This window comes from Seriola dumerili, unplaced genomic scaffold (genome assembly GCF_002260705.1).
Source record: "Seriola dumerili isolate Sdu_G_001 unplaced genomic scaffold, Sdu_1.0 BDQW01000433.1, whole genome shotgun sequence".
Classification (NCBI taxonomy): Eukaryota; Metazoa; Chordata; class Actinopteri; order Carangiformes; family Carangidae; genus Seriola; species Seriola dumerili.
In genome coordinates this window covers 582,125-603,351 of record NW_019174688.1, presented here as the reverse complement: position 1 = coordinate 603,351, position 21,227 = coordinate 582,125, and the positions used below count along the sequence as shown (strand labels likewise).

The 21,227-nt window shown below is 37.8% G+C and overlaps 4 protein-coding genes and 1 long non-coding RNA gene across 5 annotated transcripts; 2 read left to right on the top strand and 3 right to left on the bottom strand.

Annotated features, from left to right (window-relative positions):
* Nucleotides 1–1,320: 1,320 nt before the first annotated feature.
* Nucleotides 1,321–5,048, top strand: LOC111234051 (potassium channel subfamily K member 5-like). The gene is made up of 5 exons (XM_022761959.1): nucleotides 1,321–1,602; nucleotides 3,096–3,207; nucleotides 3,755–3,921; nucleotides 4,040–4,208; nucleotides 4,345–5,048. Exons 1-5 carry the CDS (start codon nucleotides 1,417–1,419, stop codon nucleotides 5,028–5,030), a joined length of 1,320 nt encoding a protein of 439 aa, XP_022617680.1. The 5' UTR covers nucleotides 1,321–1,416; the 3' UTR covers nucleotides 5,031–5,048.
* A 16-nt stretch (nucleotides 5,049–5,064) lies between these two features.
* LOC111234052 (serum paraoxonase/arylesterase 2-like) lies at nucleotides 5,065–8,729 on the bottom strand. The gene is made up of 9 exons (XM_022761960.1): nucleotides 8,375–8,729; nucleotides 8,052–8,119; nucleotides 7,743–7,798; nucleotides 7,382–7,547; nucleotides 6,629–6,752; nucleotides 6,330–6,530; nucleotides 6,130–6,211; nucleotides 5,618–5,746; nucleotides 5,065–5,531 (listed from the first exon to the last, which is right to left on the bottom strand). The coding sequence occupies exons 1-9, from the start codon at nucleotides 8,455–8,457 to the stop codon at nucleotides 5,370–5,372; spliced, it is 1,071 nt and encodes a 356-aa protein (XP_022617681.1). The 5' UTR covers nucleotides 8,458–8,729; the 3' UTR covers nucleotides 5,065–5,369.
* Nucleotides 8,730–9,565: 836 nt separating this feature from the next.
* Nucleotides 9,566–12,761, bottom strand: LOC111234043 (serum paraoxonase/arylesterase 2-like). The gene is made up of 9 exons (XM_022761951.1): nucleotides 12,628–12,761; nucleotides 12,416–12,486; nucleotides 12,278–12,333; nucleotides 11,592–11,754; nucleotides 11,085–11,211; nucleotides 10,649–10,852; nucleotides 10,479–10,560; nucleotides 10,001–10,129; nucleotides 9,566–9,803 (listed from the first exon to the last, which is right to left on the bottom strand). The coding sequence occupies exons 1-9, from the start codon at nucleotides 12,702–12,704 to the stop codon at nucleotides 9,642–9,644; spliced, it is 1,071 nt and encodes a 356-aa protein (XP_022617672.1). The 5' UTR covers nucleotides 12,705–12,761; the 3' UTR covers nucleotides 9,566–9,641.
* Nucleotides 12,762–13,628: 867 nt separating this feature from the next.
* LOC111234054 (casein kinase II subunit alpha-like) lies at nucleotides 13,629–19,674 on the bottom strand. Its single transcript, XM_022761965.1, has 15 exons — nucleotides 19,617–19,674; nucleotides 18,802–18,893; nucleotides 18,367–18,443; nucleotides 18,037–18,165; nucleotides 17,807–17,918; nucleotides 17,566–17,667; nucleotides 17,422–17,472; nucleotides 17,269–17,328; nucleotides 17,021–17,104; nucleotides 16,807–16,917; nucleotides 16,610–16,711; nucleotides 15,564–15,664; nucleotides 15,324–15,472; nucleotides 15,115–15,204; nucleotides 13,629–14,877 (listed from the first exon to the last, which is right to left on the bottom strand). The coding sequence occupies exons 4-15, from the start codon at nucleotides 18,135–18,137 to the stop codon at nucleotides 14,762–14,764; spliced, it is 1,179 nt and encodes a 392-aa protein (XP_022617686.1). The 5' UTR covers nucleotides 18,138–18,165; nucleotides 18,367–18,443; nucleotides 18,802–18,893; nucleotides 19,617–19,674; the 3' UTR covers nucleotides 13,629–14,761.
* Nucleotides 19,675–20,552: 878 nt separating this feature from the next.
* On the top strand, nucleotides 20,553–21,227 carry LOC111234055. The gene is made up of 4 exons (XR_002665636.1): nucleotides 20,553–20,656; nucleotides 20,818–20,879; nucleotides 21,010–21,042; nucleotides 21,193–21,227. It is a non-coding gene; the product is annotated as an uncharacterized LOC111234055 (long non-coding RNA).

The following is a 21,227-nucleotide window of genomic DNA, read 5'->3' as shown; positions in this document are numbered from 1 at the left end:
TTACCATCACTTCCTATTAGTGTCTCCTCAGTAAAGTAGTGCTCCAAGTGTATAAGGCCCACACAAATGTCCTTGCTAGGGCTCCATTTGATGACCTTCAATATCTCCTTAAAAAGAAGAGTGAAATCTCAGAGGGTGCCATAGACTTCAATCTAGCAGCAGCTGCTACAGCTGGAACATCTGTTTCAGTATTACCTAAAACCCAATGGCCAGTGTTGGCACTGTCCCAGTAGGTTAGTCAAATATATCTGGCCTTAAAGGTGTACTTCAGCAATTTAGTATTGCACTTTCAAACCTGAAGCAGCAGAGTAGCCGTAGTATTGGGTCAAGCTCCCATACACTTCCCAATTCAATAACATCTTTCACAGGCTGATTATAGTTAGATAGATAGATAGATAGATAGATAGATAGATAGATAGATAGATAGATAGATAGATAGATAGATAGATAGATAGATAGATAGACTTCCATTCAGTTTTCATACGTACTATATTCTCACACTGTGGACAACCCCTCTCATCCATTATCACGCAGAACAGCCAGGATCCACCCAGTGTGATTAACTTTACACACTTAACTCCAACCCTCTGGATGTCCGCACATAGAGATAAGAGTAACTGTCATCACCAACAAACACCAGTTCACAAATGTACAGGAATAGTTATACTGTTACCCCCTATTGAATGTTTCCCTTACTGTGTCACACAGTTATTCTGCAATCTTGAGAGAAATGGAGAGGATAGATAGATAGATAGATAGATAGATAGATAGATACTCCTCTACCTTTCAGGTAAATATTGTACTTTCTACTCCACTTCTTTTATTTGATAACTTAAGTACAAAATATAATCAACATTTATATCATGATCTATTGTAATAGGTTAATAGGTTTATTGATCCCCAGGGAGAAAGTCATAAGATGTCTGGCTGCAAAGTTAAAGTGATGTACACATTAATGCATCAATAATTAAAATCCAATAATAAACATCCTTCAACGTTGACAACAAGTGGGCCATTCTGCATAATGAGTGCTTTTATTTTGGTAGTTTAACTTAAGTGAAAGATATTAGTGTTACTCTACCACCGAATTTTGTGAAACTGCAGTGTTTTGTTTTATTTCCACTGGTATTTATCAGCGGTATAATAAAGGCATACTTTATGTTAATAGTTTAATCCTAAATGTAACGTTGGTTTAAAGGATGCAAGGTTTAAAAAAAAAAAAAAAAAAAAAAGTTTTACAGCGACTCCTGTAATGAATACAGATGAGTTAGTACCTATCAGTCCCCACAGAGAGCAGTGAGGCAACCCATATGTTTTACCAGGAAGAAAGAAGAGCGGGTAGAATAACGCCAGTCCTCTGAGGGAATATGAACCACTCGGCGCCCTAAGGCTGAAGTCTGAAGTTGTGACTTTAATATGGCTGATAAAGGTCCGTTTTTAACTTCATGTATTATTTTCTACCTCTCGATTGGAGCCGCAATATTCCAGATTCTTGAGGAGCCAAACTGGATGACAGCCAAAGACAAATATATTCTATATAAGGAAAACGTTTTGAAGGAGTATACCTGCTTAACAAAAGAGAGTCTGGATGACATTCTGAAGGTATGAACCCATCTGCCCTTAATGTTAACAGTATGGGAGACAAACGCCATGGCTGTGAGTTTTCCGTGTATCCTACAGTAGGAAACTTTCATTAACCTGCTGTGTAACTCTTAAGATGGATCAACCGAAGTGCTCCCATAAACTATCATAAAGTCAAAAGTAATTAATTCAATAATGGTTCAGATGTTGCTTTGTATTAGACTGTATTACTACAGTCTAACCGCAGTAAATTAGAGCCTATACATTGTGAGAGAGAGAGAGTTAATGAGAAGTTCCTCGCCTGTGGGCTAAACGCCAGGACACCTCAGAACTTGTTTTTCCTGGTCAGGAATAGAAAACACCCAACTTAAACTATCTGAGGCGGCCCCCGGTCGCTGTGAAGCAAGGCTATTAAAATGTTCATTTGTTTAAATATGATGCCTGCATTTGTTATCTAACACAAGAAAGTTCAAGCATTCATGATTGAATCCACACATGGCGGTGAACTGTGGCCTACATGAAGGTGCATGTCACCTTAACCACAAATATTCGACTGTTTGCCTAAGGTGTGTTACGGTTAAATGGCTGCACGAGATTTTTATAGGAGAATAAATAATTTATATTCAATAACAGTATCGTTACGAAAAAGTGGAACGAGTTAAGGGTGATTTGGGGCAGTTTTTGAATTTCCGCCCTGTAAGATTTCTTGTCTTAAAAAAACTAAAAAACTAAAAAATCAACCATACACATTATACATTGCCTAAATGAGGTAAGATGTTGCCTATCCATTTGAGGAGGGAAGAAGGTTTCAAGGTGGATTTAGACTAGCCTACCCTAAACTCACCCAAAAACCTTTTTTTTGTAAGATTTGGGTTATTGGAGCAGCAGGCATATCTATTGCATGGTTTAAGTTATATTCAGTTCAGTTCAATTCAGTTAAATTTTAGGCTATTTGTATAGTGCCAAATCATTATTTCATGGCACTCTACAGGGTAAGGTCCAGACCTTATTTTATTATAGAGAGAAACCCAACATTGATGTAATTTCACATGCACATTTTGCTTTTCGTGTTCATTTCTGTTACTATACTATACTATACAATACTATACTTGAGGTTTAAAAATCCATCCACAATTCATACAGTGTTACAGTTGCCACAATGATGAACACATTAAATTGAGGTTAAAAAATGGTTGAAGTCCAAGGTTCATTGGACACATTTGAGGTAAAACAAAAATGCTTGAGGACAATTTTATGACCTATGGATGAAAACTAGCTACAGTGTCATGTCTTTTTCTTCAATTCATGCGTCACAGGGTCAACTTCCTGTTGCTTGCCATGCCCATCTATGTGGTGTCACATCAATGAGGGCGTGCGATTTTTGGTTTCACAGCTAGGGCCCAGCAAAAAAAGTATTTATTTTTTTTAAATGGCCTTAATTTTAAACTCTGCTAACATACTAACATGAAACATGAAGTCTCTAAGATGTTATTTTCTCAAATGGTCTTCCACAGATAGTGTCAGAGGCTGCAGGTCAAGGTGTGACCATCACTGGGGACAAGCATCGCAACTCGTGGGACTGGGGGAACTCTGTCATCTTTGCTGCCACCATTGTCACCACTATAGGTTTGTATGAGTTCTGCACTAATGAAATATTTTCAGATGAGTTTAATAATGGATTAAATTTACATCAGTATAAAACATAACACTCAATCAACATGATTTACATTGTTTTTAATCTTATAGGTCTCACAATAACAACTGTCTTGTAATCATGTGTAATCTATGATTTATGTAATCATTTTAATTATAATTATGATTGTTATCGTACTATAGAAATTGAGAAAACCATGATCTCGAATGATGAAATACTAACATCTTTAACATCTATAATGGCACACTTGATAGATTATAATGGTAACTCATCAAATGTGCAGTGAATGTTAATTTCTAATTATTATATTTGTAACTAGATTCTTTGCAAGCAACTGAACTGTGCATTGGATGTCTTGCAAAATGAATAACCAAGCAAGTTAAAAAGACAAAATGTGTAATACTCGAGAATGATACCCCTGTATGTAAAGTGTTTTTACTCTCAACCTGGCAACCCAGATTTGATTCGTATTGCTTAACTTTGTACAAAAGTTTATGAAAATATTGTTGTCGTCTACAGGTTATGGCAATGTTGCTCCCAAGACCATCGGTGGTCGTGTGTTCTGCATCTTGTATGGTCTGTTTGGGATCCCCCTATGTCTGGTATGGATAAGCGAACTGGGTTCATTCTTTGGAGACAGAGCCAAACGACTGTCCCAGGTTCTGATCCATAAAGGTGTTTCAGTGGTAAGAAACGACTGAACGGTGGAGTTAGTATTTGTCTGAATACTGTAAGGCAGCTCCATGAAGTTGTAATATCACATGAAGATTTTACTGTGTATGTTTCTCTTCTCCCTTCTGTCAGAAAAAGGTCCAGTTAACCTGTACAGCCTTATTCCTGTTATGGGGGCTGTTCTTGCACCTACTGATCCCTCCATTTGTCTTCATGTCGCTCGAAGGATGGAGCTACCTGGAAGGGATCTATTTCTCTTTCATCACACTTACAACGGTTGGTTTTGGAGATTATGTGGCAGGTAGGTTTAATTCATACAATGTAGGTCAGTTCATTGAAGGTTAATGTTTTTCTGAGGTTATTTGTGCATCTGAATTTTTTGTTTGGTTAAGTCCTTTGTTATAAAAGTCATGCGCGTGTATCTACTCCCATTTCAGGTGTAAATCCAAACATAGAATACCCCAGACTGTACAGAGTATTTGCAGAGTTATGGATCTACATGGGCCTGGCCTGGCTGTCTCTGTTCTTCAGCTGGAACGTCCACATGGTAGTGGAAGCTCACAAGGTGCTAAAGAAAAGGAGACACAGGCAGAAACATGATGAGGAACCCCCGTTTGTAGAAGATAAGTCCAACCCAGATGTGAAGCAGTCTGTCATCAACATCTTCAACTTCCTGTCTGAGAAGGATGAAGACTACAGCACTGTCATCAAGGAGATTGGAATCACAGCAAGAGAAACAAAACCTGCAGACAACATAAATCGCTCTAAGAGTTGTAGCGACATCTTGACCCTGGATCACTCGCCACGTCACAGACGCATGATGAGTATTAGCGAAGTGTTCATGACTGCAAAGGCTGACATGGACAAAGGTGATCAAGAGGAGGAGAGCTCTCTAATACAAGAAAGCAAAGGAGGCCTTGAACCTGCAGAATGTGCGAGGACAGGAAATGTAGAGAACAAGGACAGAGTGTTAGATTTAGAAAAAGATGGTATCATCTTCACTGCACCTGCCAAAGATGTTACAGAGGAGCAAAGTGCAAAGCATCCCGATGGTGGGGGGACTAGGTTTAAAATATCCAAAGTAAATGAAGATTTCTTAATGGAGTACGATGAAAATGGGTAAAGCATCCTTTCTAAAACTTCTCACCTTAACCAAAATAGTGGAACCAGTCAGACTGTGTTAGAGTTTTGTAGGCTATTAAAACATCCTAAATACTGTTCTGTATCAAGGGAACAAACTGCATTTCATGGAAATACTACTACAACTATGCAAATTAAGGCTGCTCTATTAAACGTGCTATTATTTTATGCAACTTTTAAATTATGAGCTGCACAAAATGACCCAGTGTATATATCAGGTAAAATATTTTATTTATTTTTTTGATACTCATATGCATCCAGATCTTTTGGTACAACATTTCTAGTCTAAAACAGTAGCACTCATAGACATAGAATACATAGATTATTTCAAATCGCAGCACAGGGCTTTATGGAAAACAGAGCCAATAAGCAACTTTCCCTCATAGGGAGCTGCTACAGCGGAGGCCATTAATACATGGCCATTATCAACGTACTCCCGGCTCACCACTGGCTGCTCTGAGTGAATGTTCTTGATCTGGATGACCTGGGGAAGACAAAAAGACAAGGCAAATTGTCGGGCAAATTCAAACAATAATGAAGCTTTATAATTTTAAAATAATGAACACAAACCTCAGAGCCAGGTGGATCTTTGGGGTCAAATGTTGACAGCTTCATGGCATTTGGATGACAGCCCAGCCAGATGTCACCTGTCTTGTGGTCCACTTCGATGTTATCACAAAGTGACCCAACAGCTACAGACTGGTTGGAAACAGTGAACACAGTAAATGAAGCTTGATAATCAGTTTCTGTCACAATGAGAGTAAAGCATGTATAAATATTGTGTCTAGGATTAAGTTGTAGTAGTTCAGCATTTTGGTGTATACACTTATTTGCTTTCTTGCCAATAGTTAGATGCTCAGACTGATGTTTGCATCAGTATGTAAAATATGAAGCTAAACCAAGTGCCGGTTAGTTTCAAGTCTTTATGCTAAGCTAAGATAAATGGCGTGATAAATGGATGTAAGAGTGGCGCACATCTTGCATCTAGCTCTGCAAGAAGACTTACCTCCCAAAATGCTGAACTAGTTGTTTAGTTTAATTTTTTTTTTCTGAGGATAGAAAATAAGAAAACACAGTAATACCTTAATATACACTAGTTGTTCCCCTTCTTGCCTTTCAAAAATATTTATCTCATGGTCTATGATGTCTGAAACATAAATGTACCTGTAAGGGAAAAAAAGCAGTTCTGGTGCATTAGAACACACAGCGCTGTGGAAGTATTCAGTTTAAAAAATATGCACATGTACATCATTAGTGAATGTTGAAATGAATTCATAGTAACCGTTTGTCGGGTGATATGTTGATGCCGTTTGAGGACATAATACCATCGGCTGCCACCCTAACTTCCTCTGGACTGTAGTACACCACGTTGCACCAGGGCATACCCAGGATGATGGTCAGAGAGTTAAGTGCAGTATTGATAAAGTAGTGATCATTAGTGGCATAGAAGCTCTCGACTCCGACTGCAACAATGTCATTCACACTGAAAGACATGATGAATAATCATTTTTAAAAAAGCATATGTAAGTTGTCAAATGTAAACTCTGTAATACTGTTAAGGGTTTATTGGACAGGACATACCTGTGGAGTAGATGGTGGGTAATAGTTTTTAGGTGCACAAGTGTGTCCTCGGCAACAAAACGGAAGATCTCAACCTGGCTTTTGTGCTGAGGGTGATTGACAACAAACAGGTATACAGAGCCATCTGCAAAGAAAGAGTAACGTGACGTGCGTTGTCATCCTTCTCACCTTACAGCGTGGTAGAACTTAAAATGAAAGTTTCTGTCTGTGTTTGACCCATGTTCTGGTCTCACTGTCACACCGTTGCAAATTTTCATGTTGCTAAAAGTTGTAATCATTAATCTTTTGGCATCACCCTTGGTTACCAGCATGCATGGTTTAACACGACAGGTCCAAGAAAATGATGGTTTTTGATGTTTTGGGAGGTTTTACGTTTGAGATCAGGTTTAACCTCTGTGACAAATACATTGTTTCCGGTGGCAATAAAAGCCAGTTTGTTTGTCCAGAATTTTTATATGAAGCAACAGAATATTTTGCTTCATATATAATTGTTCATTCCTTTTACTTCTATTTGCTTATGCCTTATTTTGAATTGGTTGTTTTTGTATGTTTCTAACTTTGTTAACCTTTTTTAGTGTTTAGCTGTAACTGTAGCTGTCACTTTATTAAATTCATTACAATTCACGAGGCCCAATGAAAGGTGTCTAGTACTTTTAGTATTTTATATTTTCACAATAATTGCAATCATTTCATGCACAGAGCCTTTTTTTCTTTTTTCTATAGTTGAGATGTTGAACCTGATTTGAAGGTCACCTGTTTCATCAGTGTATACACTAATGCCATGTGGGTTGAAAGAGCTGAGGTCCAGCTCTCCTTTGATTTGTAGCTGCACTGGAGTAGGCTTTGGATGCAGCAGATCTAAAATGTACATTTTCCCTGGATCATCAGAGAATGAAGGCAATCCAGGATACTTCAGCCCCTGAGTGGAAAACATTGAAAGTAAGACACTGAGCTGTGATTTTGACTTGAGATCATTACAGAAACACTTAAGTCAGCTAATTGGTAATCACAACTAATTTAATATATAATATAGAGGATTCATAAAGGAAATTACAATGATGCATTAATTCAGATTCATGCAATTTGTGGCTATGCAGTCATATTAATAACATACTGTGCTCAAGAAGGCCAGTCCATCTTTAAGTATTGTGATATCCTCTGCCCCATATTCTGTACAAAACAAAACAAAACAAAATGAAACTCCTTATTAGTTCTTTAATCTTACCACCTTAACATTGCAAGACAAATATTTGCTGACACTTGACCAACTGTCAATTGCCTGCACTTCAAACTCTTCAGTTATGATCACACTTTACACATAATTGACATCAGTGTAAAAAGATGTTTACTCTCCAGAACATGATTGACAATGTAAATGCCTAAATGAAGACCGTGACATGAACATAAATCCAAGAATGCTTACCAATATTATTTAAATAATGACACTTGAGGTGTTTCACTTCCACTTCTCTGGAGGCAAGGGTCATTTCCCTACAGAGCAAAGTAAACATTTAACAAGAAAACAAAACACAAGTAGCTATACCATATTTTATAACTATATCATTAGCAGTGTTTGGATATTTTAAAACTTGTAAATTATTGCCTTAATGCATGCTGAGACTTGATCTTTTACTGTACTGATCTTAGTGTAGAAAACAGCACATGTGAACATTGAGGAGCTGTTCTACTAAACCTCTACATCCAAATATGGTCTCTATCTTATCTCTAAGAATAATAAATACTTACTTTAGTTTAAGAAATCTGTGTCCAATGAAAGCAGCAAAAGCAGCAACAAGAGCAGCAAGCAGCACTTTCCTCATGGCAGCCATGTTCAGAAGTCAAAGGTTACACAGGAACTCTTTCAGAGTGCATTTACATAGCTGCACCAAAGATGGAGCTAAAGTGTTTATACCAAGGAGCAGAATTAGATTTACCCTCATTACTTCAGGAAATCTGGATGGGGTATTCCTGATTGACATCATAAATACCCCAAAGAAAAACTTTCTCACCCAGCAACAGATGTGGGGCATCTTTCTTTTGGTTGCTTTTTTAAGAAGTCAAGTCAGTATTCATTTATGGATCTTAATCACACTCATGCGATTGTGTCGACACACCTTGGAAAAAAAATTGGGGCTATATAAGAACAAAACATTAAAAGCAACTGACATATAAATATAAGTACAAAAAGTCAGATATGATATTATGTGCAATATGAATACAGTGTACCCACACAATATAGTGGGTACACAATAATAAGGAGGAGGCTGGACAGACAGTTCTGAGTTTCTGATAAAAAACACAAGATAAGACTTGTGTAACTTGAGTTATGTAAGAAATACTGGAGGAAGTATTGGTATACTGTTTGTCAAGCCGCATATAAAAAAATCCTCACTCATATTCAGTCATTTTGTATGCTGTCACCAACACAGCACAAGACAAGCTAGAGTTGTAGTGTGACTCTTTGTTTTATTCCTTTCAAATACAAGAGAGAAATATGAAATTTTTTTAAATAGCAAATGGAACATGTAAAATCTAAAAGTTCACATTTTCAGGTGACCAGTGAAAAATATTCTTTTCGTGATACACAGCAAAGCAACTACATGAACTTTTTATGTTTGATTGAAAATATCATTATTCAAGCATTTATTTCAAAGTGGTTCATGTATCTAGTCAATTCAGTGTCTGAAACCATTTTCAAAAGGTGCTCATTACTCATTCCTATGAATTCAAGTTAACACTATACATCTATCTTCCTCCAGCTCCTGAGGAATACTCTTATACCACCTGAGAGACTTGAGGGTCTATTACCACATCCTGTCTAGTTCAATGGGGTAAACTGCACTTTTTCACATAGGTAACAAGTGCTCCAAGATCTATGTATATCATCGTTCAAATCACCACTGCCGTGCCTGATTGAGAGCCTTGCAAAGAGCAAAATCTTGATTTTGTGACTTGACTTTATTGAACATTATTTTTTCTGCTCACTGAGAATCATAGTTTACAAAGTCATTGCCTACTTCAGATCACAGACCAAGGCTTTATGGAACACAGAGCCAATGAGCAACTTCCCCCCATAGGTAGCTGCTACAGAGGAACCCATGATCACATGACCGTTGTCCGCATACACCTGAGTCACCACTGGCTGATCAGAATGAATCTTCTGGATGCGGATGACCTGGAGAAAACATAATCGCAAGACAGAGACAATTATAACAAAATGAATAAGTCTAAAACGATAGCTCATCTGTTTGGGTAAAGACAATATTGGTATGAAAATTCCAACACATAAAGCATAATATATTTTATGTCTGTTTTTGTGATGTTTGTCAAGATTCTCACAATTTACTATCTGGTAAAAGTGAATGGACAAACCTCCGATCCAGGTGGGTCCTTGGGGTCAAACATGAAAGCTTTCCATCCATTAGGGTGACAGCCAAGCCACAGGTCACCTGTTTCAGGGTCAACTTCAATGTTGTCACAGAGGGAACCCACAGCCACGGACTGGTGAGACGTCATAGACAAGGTTATGATAATACAGTCATCATGGTGTCTTGATTACCTTGAACTGCAATTTTTGCATGACCTGTTTTTGTAGTTACGGTGGGAAGAAAAAGTAAGTAAACCCTTTGGAATCACCTTCATTTATATGTAAATTGTCTTAAAAATATCATAATCTAAGTTACAATTATGAACAATTTTAGAAATATAAAGATTTTTTCCCTTAAAAAAATAATAGTTATAGGATAATTCCAGAAGTTATATGTTTAATTATTGATGTTGAAGCATACTGAGTGACAAATGGAAAAACAAATTCTATATAAAAATATTACTGAAATGTTGTTGCATTCACCTTCACAGTGGTCAGTGTATTGTCCTCTTTCCGCTCCAACACGTGCACATTGTGGTCAAATAGATCTGCCACATATATATGTCTGTAAATGAAAGAGAATAGTACAATGAAGAAATTCAGACATGTGAAGCATGAATGACCTTATGCATGTCCCTGCTGATCCTTCTTACCTTTTATCTGGTGAGATATTGATGCCATTTGCAAAGTAGTAACCCTCAGAGACTATTTTCACGTCCTTGGGACTGTAGTACACAACATTAGCCCAAGGCTGAGCGAGAAGAGGCTCCACCAAACTTTTAAAGATCTCATGGGTAAAATAGTGATCATTGGTTGCATAGAAGCTATCCACACCCACGGCGACAATATCATTTACACTGGAAAGAAAAAACACAATTGACAAATTATTTTAATGACATAAAATTATTATTATTGACTACAATATATGTTATTGTAATATACTGCACTTAACTCTCTGACCATCATATGTTAACTTACGACACAGGATAGTTTTGCAAACACTTTATCAGACTGACTACAGCTCCGTACTCAGTAAATCTCAAATGCAGTTCACAGTAGGTACAGTTTAAATTTGTCACCATACACTACCTGTAGAGAAGTTCGTGCTTTATAGTTTTCAGATGCACCAGGGAGTGGTCGTCCTCAACAAATCTGAAGACCTCTACTTGGCTTTTGTGTTGAGGATGATTGACAACAAACAGATATATTGTGTCATCTGATGACAAACAAGGAAAGCATTGTAAAAAATAAAAATAAATAAAAATGAGACCTTTTTTGTACAAGTAAAAACTACTCGCTTTCTTAACAATGACATATTAAAAAGGGAAATGTCCACATACTCTATACACACACACACACACACACACACACTGAACACCAAATATAAACCATCTTCAGCAGTTATACAGTCAGATTTGATTTTTCCATCACAAAATGTACTTTATTTTGTGCTATCAATGCAGATCTGTTGAGAAATAGAAATGTTAAATCTGGATCAAATTGAGAAACCAGTAAAGTCACTAGACTAGAGTTTTTTCCCTTTCAGGCAGACTTGTGTGACGTGTGCAACCACACATAAGTGATAAGTGCTTTTACCACTTGGATCAGTGTATACACTGATGCCATGAGGGTTGAATGACTCCAGATCAAAGTTTCTTGGCATGCGCAGCTCCACTGGTTTTATCCGAGAATCTTGTAGATCAAGGGAGAAGATTTTTCCTGTGACATCTGAGGATGGCATTCCAGGATACTTGAGACCCTTGAGATATTAGAAATAGATTAACAGACTATAAAAAAATATTGCACAAAAAAATGACACCATACATTAAGTAAAAATGATCAGGGAGAGTGGATTGTAAAGGACCAGTACATAGCCCAGAATTGGATACATATAAGCTTTGTATAAGAGGGCTTTTCTTCTCTAGAGTAGCTAAATAACATGTTTTTCTGCATTTTAAGACAAGCTGGTCAAGTCCATTTTAAGAGAAAAGCACATAAGCTATTGACCTTTATGGAACGTTCATGGTTTTAAGTAGGATCAAGAAGGATTTATTTTTATCTTTGAAGACCACCAGAGGGATTAATTTAGAGTTGAGTTAGTTTTCTTTCTCACATGACAACAGCGTTAGCCACTGATTAAAATCCCTGACTGAAACATAAAACAAGTTGGACAAGCTGGACACGTTTTATTGACAGGACTTTTATTCTTAGTTGCACCGTTGTTACAAGTTTGTTTAACCTTAGAAGCATAGGTTTGGCTGCTCTTCAACTCAAATACTCACAGCGCTGATGAAAGCAAGTCCATCTCCAAGGATCGTTATATCCTCTGAGCCATAATCTGCAAGCACACAGTTGCGAAGTTAATTCTAATGTCCTCTCGTGTTCATTTTTCAGTCTTATTTTATTTTGGCGTTACTCACCCAGATTTTTAAGTGCAACACAGTTAGGGAGGTGATTCTGGACCAGCTCCCGAGAGGCGAGAGTCCTTTTCCTGCAACGTTTTCAACACAGAAGTCACTTAAGGGCAGGTGGCCACAACAGAACGTTTATTTTTCCTAAAGAAAAACGAGGAAACCGAAGCTGAAACATAGCCTTGTTGTTTAAACACAAACGGAGTTGCTTTCTGTACTACCTTAAGTTGACAATCCTCTCTCCTAACAGCGCCGAAAAGGCAGCTATTACAAGTGAGATGAAGCCTAACTTTCCCATTTGGAAAACGCAAATGGCAAATTTTACAAACAGCACAACCGGCCGAGCCCTGCAGCCGAGGCGTGCCACAGCAGACGCAACTAATGCTGCCTTCAAGACTATCGGACATTATGTCAACTTAAGTTTCTTTTGTTGATTAACAAAAAGACTAGCCTTAGTATCTTTAATATACAAATACTTTAATTACGAACAACGACATCTTGCAATGTAAACATCGGCAGTGGACCTGACTGATTTCAACCTCTTCTTCTTGGAGCTGTAGGACAATATACGCCTTTGTTTACTCATCTCTTGATGAATAAGATAAAACACAGCACATTTATTTTCATAGGCCTATTAAACGCACGTACAAGGGAGACAAGTTTTTCGTGTTTTTGATTTCCGACATTTGAGAAGCACACGAATGTAGCATGATCCCGATTGGTTGGAGCCGCTCTAACTGGAAAAAAGTTACAGCTGAAATGCCACAAATTAAATTGTCTGCACGGAAGTCATGGATTTATTCTGATCTCGGTAGTGAGCAGAGGGTTGTTGGATCAGTTTTTCTATTGCAGTGCAGGTTCAGTCGTTGTCGGCTAGTAGCTGTACAAGCAGTTCCGTCCTTGTGAATGAGTGTGTATCAGATGCTGTGAGTGGTTGTACCATAATTGACGTTTGACACCTTCACCGTTGCACATGTAATGGCAGGAGTCGTTTATGTGTGTAGTTTGAACCTCTGCCAAACCACTACAAGTGGGAACACTGCCTGCCTTGCATTGGCCTTCATATTTTCAAAAGAGCACATACATGTGAGTGATGAACTCACCTTTTATTTTACTGTAATTAACTAGAAACTGAAATGACCTGGGGTGTAAGCTACATGTGCTACCCCCATTTTGACCAACACTGACAGAAACGTGTGCTCTGAATGTGGTTCATTTCTCATTCACACAATCAGCTTTTATTTTTTTTTCAAGCTATCTAGAAATATGTACATTTACACTTTTTGCCTCCAAAATGATTAAGGATATATGCATTTTCATCCACATGCTCCCTTACACACATCTGTACAAATAGTGAAAAAAAACATATTAGTCACACATTCACTTTGTTCAAGCTGACCAGAATAATGGGGCTGTGAATGTATGAACACAAACTTGGGGAATCCACTTTGCTCTAAACACACCGTAAGTCATTTGGTGCCAAAATTCATTCATTTTATCAAAGGAAAATGATCCTGTGGGATTAGCTGACTATGCTGTTCTGTTTTAAATTCACTCATAAACTGCCAATGCAACCAGTCAACAGATGGTATACTCAATAACATGTAGTGCCTGCAAAGCCCTGTTTAAATTGTTTATTTTTGAAGTTGTTTTTTGTAGGTGATGACTCCTCCCAACATAAAACAAAAAGTTACAAAATTGTCTATGTAATCAAAATCATGTGTAAGAGACTTCATAAAAAACAAACATGAACACATACATACACATACAGAAGTGAAAGTAACATAAAATTGGCAAACTATTGACCCTGTGATATTCAGCATTGGGTGCATGCAACCTGACAGTAACTGTAGAATATCTACAAAAGTCCAATTAAAGAATGATAGCATCTAACAACTTCAAAACACCAACAACTCCTGCACATTACATTGTGTGCAACCAGCGAGCACTGTTAGTTGGGGCACACCAGACTCCTGACTCTGTTTTGTGAAGTCGTGTAAGGTTCACAGTGTAATACAGCAGGATCCCCATCAAACAGTTTCAAGCAAGACTGTATATTTGGAACATACAAAATAAATTTTATTATCCATTCTCTTCATGTCTACATCTTATTAGAATTTCTAGACAATGGCATTGTCAAATAACACACCCAAATTAATTCTAATAATCCTGACAGGTGCAACAATACATTTCTGTCAAGTCCAGGTGTCAAAATATAACTGAATGTGAAAAGCAATTTAAATCTTCTTCTTTTGTTATTTTTAACATAAAAAGGGGAGCCATGGCCCTGGGCCGCAGTGAGAGCTAGGCAGGACATGGCCATGAGCACACATAAACACAGGTGAGGAAGTGGCTTCAGGGTTGGGCCCCAGTGGCTGCAGGGACTTGTGTGGCCAGAGTGTTGGGGGCAGAGATGACAGGTGATCCAGCAATGTTAGCCAGTGGCTGTGAGGAGGACATTGAGGTGATGCCTAGAAGAGACAGGAAGCTCATTTATCATTTGGAAATGCTCATATTTACATGTCACCACGATCTAAATTTAGAGATATAAGTTTCTTTGCTGCCATTTGCCGATGCCCCTGTTGCAATCTGCCTATTTGTTGGCTCCAAAGAAAGTTACGCCTCTAATATGCAGCCAAACAAATGGCATCTGCAAATATAGACTATTTCTTTGATTAGGGTAGTTAATTCCAAGAAGTATTACTCACCGGCCATCATACTTGAGGAGCTGACTGGTGTAGAGCTGGCAGCCATCCCCCCAGGAGTGGCCCCCCTTCCCTGATCTTTAACGATGGGATCTGCGGACAGATTTGAGCACCTCATAAACCAAATACATGTGTTGACAAAATTAAGCCACTACAAGTAGCGCGCACAAATTCTGCTTTTTTGAAGAAAAAAAAAAAAAAAGCAATCTTACAGAAGTAGGGATGATCCATGGCCTCTCTGGCCGTGAGGCGGGCTTGATGGTCATAGCGCAGCAGTTTGTCCAAGAAGTCTAGAGCCTCGGTGCTGACCAGGTGCTGGTTCTCACTGTGCACAAACCTCTCCCACCTTTTGCGGGAGTGTCTAGAGAACAAACCAGGGATTAAGTGTTGAGTGTATTCATTTGGAAAAATTATTAATACTGTACTGAGGTCAAACAGCTGCAATGTTTTACCTTCCCAGAATGTCATTGAACCGTGGATCCAATTCAATGTTGTACTTGTCAATGTAGTCGTACAGGTCCTCGGTGCCAAGTACTTTTGCAATCCGCACAAGCTGCAAGGTAGAAGAAACATAATTCAGCAATTAAAAGATAGCCTTTAACAAATGCCTAACTCTATGAAACATACTGACGAATGTGGACTGGATTCCATTGCAGTATATTTATAATCAATTAGGTAGTGGATTTTTTATGACATGTATACATGATGTCAATAAAGTGGTTATTGTGTTTAAAAACAGATATGAACAGTGTGCACGTTTCATTAAATATCTGTATAGTACATTTACAGTTTTTTAAATAATCAAAGCTAACTGAACCAATGGGCTTCGCTCTGTAACTGTTAACTCACATTTAATGACCTATACTAACTTGCAAAATAAACATAAATCCATTGTAAGATAAGGCTTAATTGTGTTTCATTTTGATGTTCTGATTACAGTAAACTTTCCTTCATTTAAGAAGCAAAACATAGTTTTATATCCAGTGTAAAGCAGTAATTAATTTTTAAAACTACAACTTTCTCTAACTTCTAGAGAAATAATTACAAGTTCAATCACTGAGCACAGTGTGAAAGTTGTACAAGATGATTATCTGAAAAATAAATCAACATCTGTTATTGTGTACCAATGGAAACCATTCAACAGTACTGTTGCATAGGCCCAAATGAGCCATGGAAACAACTGGAATGCTGTATGGTCAATGTCCTAGTGTAGGCAGGGAACGTGGGAGTAAAATGTGTTATGACTGTGTCCACTACTACAGTCTCACATTTGTTTTTTACTCATTTTCTTTTCCATTCAGTACACTAAACTGCCAAAAAGTTAATAAATGCCTACCTTCACACAATAACTGTTGAGACAACTTTGAGAAAGACATATCATATACATGAGGCCTAGCAGAGTTGCTGTGTTGCTAATGTCTAGTGTCAAAAGAATGTGGTTTGACTGTGTAAAAACAACACTATGTAGTACAAGGTGTTTAAAAAAAAGTCTGCATACCTGATCGTAGTTGTCATGACCATGAAAGAAAGGTTCCTTTCTGAAGATCATGCTGGCGAGCATGCAACCCAAACTCCACATGTCCAAGCTGTAGTCATACATCTACAAATAACACAAAGAGGTGAAAAGGTTTTAACTAACTTCATGACTGTAAGAAACCTGGCATGACTAGACATGTAGGGATAAAAGAGCTTCACCTGGTAGTCTACCAGCAGTTCAGGTCCTTTGAAGTACCTGGATGCCACTCTCACGTTGTATTCTTGGTTTGGGTGGTAGAATTCTGCCAAACCCCAATCAATTAGACGGAGCTGGAAGTTAAAAAAAGGTGAATACATATTAGAAAATGTAATTACCTGCTGTCACAGGGAAAAGACAAGACATGAAGAAAATAGTCACCATTTGAGATCATACCTTCCTGTGTTCATGGTCAATCATTACATTGTGTGGCTTGACATCTCTGTGCATTATCCCCATACTGTGGCAGTAATCCAGAGCCTACCAGGTAAAAAAGGAAAATATATGTTAAAAGTATTCTCTGACTGTTCAACTGATTTAAATAGAGTTTGATATAATGTTTCTGACAAATATTAAAAGAAACAATGTGGACTATAAAATAAAGTGTAAATATCAAAGTATAAGTATCAAAAACTGTTTCTTACCTTCAAGATTTCGTACATGTAGAACCGTATGTCAAAGTCAGATAGGGTTTGGTACAATTGCTGTAAAAATAAAGAAAGTACGGGCCATCAGAATAAAAATAACTTTGTATTAGCTTCTCTTAAATTACAAGTCAAAAGAACCCTGATCTTTACCTTGAAGTCTGTGTTGTTCACATGTTCAAAGACCAGAGCAGGGGTTCGTGACTAAAAAGATAGAGAGAGAAAAAAAATGTACGTGTTTATGCATTTATACACAATTCCTGAATTGTTAAAGTGCAATAAGGAGAACAAAATTACCACAGGATCCTTGACGATATCTAACAGTGAGATGATATTTGGGCCACCCCGCAGATTCTCCAAGATCTTTATTTCTCTCTTGATTTTCTTTTTCTTGACCGGCTGTGAACAATGACAGTCTTGTGAGGTACGTAAAATCTCCATTGTAATGACAAAATATAGTATAATAATAGACTGAGTTTTACCAAAAAACATTGGCAAAACACAAATTATCCGCCTAACCAAATGATTATTGCCATACCTTCAGTATTTTGACGACCACCTTTTCATTGTTTGTGATGTTTATGGCTTCAAACACTTCGCTATATTTTCCTCTCCCTAGTTTTCTGACTAGCTGATAGTCATCTTGGTTTCTAAAAAAAGAGAAAAAAAGGGAAAAATAAAAACAGTTAACAATCCTGACATGGTTTACCCAACAAAGCAAAATAAAACAAATACAACTAAAGCCCCAACAATTCCCCTTTGCCTTACCCCCATTCAACAACATGGGACTCATAGTCCCAGTATTCCCGAGGTCTCTGTGTGTTTACATCAGGGTAAACTCGAGAGCGGCTTGGAACAGGGCCAGACATATTCTACACAAGATCTTCTCTAAATCTCCTATAAACATAACAGGACAAGAAAAACAACAAGGAGAAAAGTGAAATTTCAGCAGCTTAATTTCACAGTAGAAGACAAAGATATTACAAATATTAATAAGTACTTAAGTATTTTATATACTAATTAATCATGTTTCAGAGCATCCTTATGGTAACCATAGGTGATATAGTGTATTTAATCAGGTATAAGATAACACAATACCTGGGAGTATCCCTCCAGGATGTTGGTGATAGATGAATTGGAACAGGAGTGGTTGAGATGCCTTTATGGTAAGAAAGCTACATGGGCACACAAAAATAAAAAGACACTTAGAGCGAATTACTGACCATCTATTAAAATTGTTTCAACGCCATATGTAAAACCGAAAAATGAAAATCATAGCTTTAGACAAGTTTTCACTTAAAAATGTTTTTCCCACTCTTTCTCAGCATGTTCATCTGAATATGAGCGTTTCAAAAGAAAATGCAAATGTTTCTCACGTGCTACGAGAAGGCGGCAACAGTACGGTAAAAAGTAAAACAGCAGCATATGTGTTAAAAAGCATACAGATATTAACTAAACGAAAAACAATTCAAATAAAATTAAATTATTGGTGGCTAGCGTGTCTAAATATGGTGGCTTGTGAAATGGAGAAACCTGAATGTTAAATGGGGGCATCCAACCAGTCTAATCAGGAGGTACAGGGTTCAATACAGTCATCACTGGGGGCTACACCAAGGCAGTATCTCCTGTTGAAAAGAGACAGAAAGTAGGTTGATTAAATCAATGCTGTCAATTAAGCAAACATGAGTGAACTATGTGAGCCAACGTACGCTAACCAATACAGCTAATAAGGCTGCATTAAATTACTGCATTTATGTGAAGCATTTAATCGACAAATGGTCTCTCTGATACAAGATACTCGTTCAGTTATGCCCAATTTGTCCGCTTAATACTTTAATGAAAAGAAGACTGTACGCAGAAACCTTCTGTGGCCCAAGGCCTGTACAAGTGCAGTGGAGCTAACAGCTAGCTATGAGGCAAACCGGGCAGCTGGCTGCTAGCTAGTTAGCATTAGCTCGGCAACAGCAGAGGGAAAAGCCGGTTGGAAAGTCACAACTAGCTCTCGACCACAGTATGGGCCTGTAACGGAAATAAACGAACAGTCCGCGTAAAAATAGTCAAATCACCATTCCAGCGACCATTACTAACGTAGAGCTAAACAACTATCTTCGAAAAATATATTTCCTAAAGCTAAAAAGTGCTAAGCTAACAGGCTAGGGGAGTGAATAGCCTGCTGGCTGGCGAGGCAACTGGCTGACAACGCCTTGAAAAAACATCCTACAAACACCGTGGTCGAGCAGCAGAACGGCACGGCTGTTGTGATACTTGTTCCCAGCTTTCCCTGACAGGTAAAACACTAAACGGCTGTTCCAAACCTACGACGATTTACGGTTAAATAACACGATTACCTCTCGGCGCTGTTGGGACGTCAATATGGCGATGCTTGGGATCAAGAGCTTAGTGCGAACAGCCTTTCCCGCAGAGGGCGCTCTCCCTTTTCTTTTTCATGGAGGGGAGATTGTAGCGCTCTCTGCCACCAACAGGTCTGATTGAAACAGAAACTTTAGTCTGTATCTGTCTGTATGCTCAGACAGCTGTTTTGTGTGATAACGTTGTATTATCCTAACCTAAACACACTGCTAATTTCTACATGCAACATGCTCTTTTGACCATCACAGGCCCTGCAGACACCGGGTATGATTTAGTATGTTTATGATAAGTAGGACTACATCATTTCAATTTTAATAGTAGGAGTACATCAGTTATAAGAGTCAGGGTTAAACATATTAATTCCTCTGCTAACCTAAAATAACAGTCCCCAGCCCCACCTTTCACACCACAGAGACACACATGAGACTGCAATTCAAATTGTTGTGCTCTTCATTTCAGGATATTTCTACCCAGAGACATTTCTATACACTGATGTTCAGTGGGGCCTGTTTTTTTAAAAGGTCTTTGTTTAGGCAAAATATAGAGCCACACTGGTTAAATGGACAATGGTGTAATAGTGACAGAAAACAATACATGGTCTGTGGCATCATTTAAAAAGCTACCTCAGTCAGAAAAAAAGCCAGAGGCATTTTCCTGAAGTAACCGCTCACCTATAATCAACACATAGGAGAGAGACAGACTATTTCTTTTTGTGCGTTTGAATGTTTAGAGAATTTAGTTTCATCTTGTAGTGATGTAATGAATAGACCTTTGTAAACTAATTAGGACCTTTAGCCTAATTGTTGCTCCTCTGCCTGCAAGACACACACTGTTGAACACACAGAAATAGCCTTTGATGAAATCTCAATTTGATACACAGTGTCAGAATCTATAATTAACCAGGGCAAGACCTATTCAAGGTTAAAAAGCAGGATAAAGTGGAAGTACTTAAAAGCCAAACAGCACTCTTGCTGTCAAACAGCAGACACCGCTGGAGCCTGCAGTCAACAATGAAGCTGTAAGTTTTAATATTTTGTCATATAAATATTTGTCTTTTCAATCACCTGTCATTGAAATATATTTTATTTCTGAGCTATAAATGACATAACGCCATAAATTTGATATGAACATGCATTTCTCACCAAAACCTTGAGTGAATTGTGATTTTATTTGTTTCAGCATCGTGTGGTGTCTCCTGCTTCTTCCATTTGCAACTGTGGTGTTGACAGCCCCAGTCAGAGGTAAACCCATCTGCAGAAGAAAAATGATCAAATGTTGTTTTGAGCTTACTCGGCTTTTATAGTATATGTTTAATATTTATTAAATAGGACAGTAGCAATCACACCTTTTCTGTCTTTCTGTCTTTTCAAGATCGAAGAGAAAATTTCATAAGCTTCTTGAATGGTGAGATTATTTATGTCATTTTTATATGTCAATTAATGTTTTCTTACATGCAAAATAGTGCTTGTGATGGTGTTTGAAATCTGACAAATTACTGTTTAAATCATTACTGTGAACCTTTATCTCATATTTTTTTCATTACTGTTGTTATAGATGCACTTGGCACAATGACCACACCTGCATATGCA

Excerpts from the sequence above, each read along its gene's own strand:
- LOC111234054 (XM_022761965.1), bottom strand. The coding sequence starts at position 18,137 with ATGTCTGGCCCTGTTCCAAGCCGCTCTCGAGTTTACCCTGATGTAAAC. Across the intron at positions 17,668-17,806 it reads TGGTCGTCAAAATACTGAAG|CCGGTCAAGAAAAAGAAAAT; the intron begins GTATGGCAATAA and ends CATTGTTCACAG. Across the intron at positions 17,105-17,268 it reads ACATGTACGAAATCTTGAAG|GCTCTGGATTACTGCCACAG; the intron begins GTAAGAAACAGT and ends TTTACCTGGTAG.
- LOC111234052 (XM_022761960.1), bottom strand. The coding sequence starts at position 8,457 with ATGGCTGCCATGAGGAAAGTGCTGCTTGCTGCTCTTGTTGCTGCTTTT. Across the intron at positions 6,753-7,381 it reads TGTATACACTGATGAAACAG|ATGGCTCTGTATACCTGTTT; the intron begins GTGACCTTCAAA and ends CTTTCTTTGCAG. Across the intron at positions 6,531-6,628 it reads ACCCACCATCTACTCCACAG|TGTGAATGACATTGTTGCAG; the intron begins GTATGTCCTGTC and ends CATGTCTTTCAG.
- LOC111234051 (XM_022761959.1), top strand. The coding sequence starts at position 1,417 with ATGGCTGATAAAGGTCCGTTTTTAACTTCATGTATTATTTTCTACCTC. Across the intron at positions 3,922-4,039 it reads TCCATAAAGGTGTTTCAGTG|AAAAAGGTCCAGTTAACCTG; the intron begins GTAAGAAACGAC and ends CCCTTCTGTCAG. Across the intron at positions 4,209-4,344 it reads TTTTGGAGATTATGTGGCAG|GTGTAAATCCAAACATAGAA; the intron begins GTAGGTTTAATT and ends CTCCCATTTCAG.
- LOC111234043 (XM_022761951.1), bottom strand. The coding sequence starts at position 12,704 with ATGGGAAAGTTAGGCTTCATCTCACTTGTAATAGCTGCCTTTTCGGCG. Across the intron at positions 10,561-10,648 it reads AATATCTCACCAGATAAAAG|ACATATATATGTGGCAGATC; the intron begins GTAAGAAGGATC and ends TTTCATTTACAG. Across the intron at positions 10,130-10,478 it reads ATACACTGACCACTGTGAAG|TCCGTGGCTGTGGGTTCCCT; the intron begins GTGAATGCAACA and ends ACGTCTCACCAG.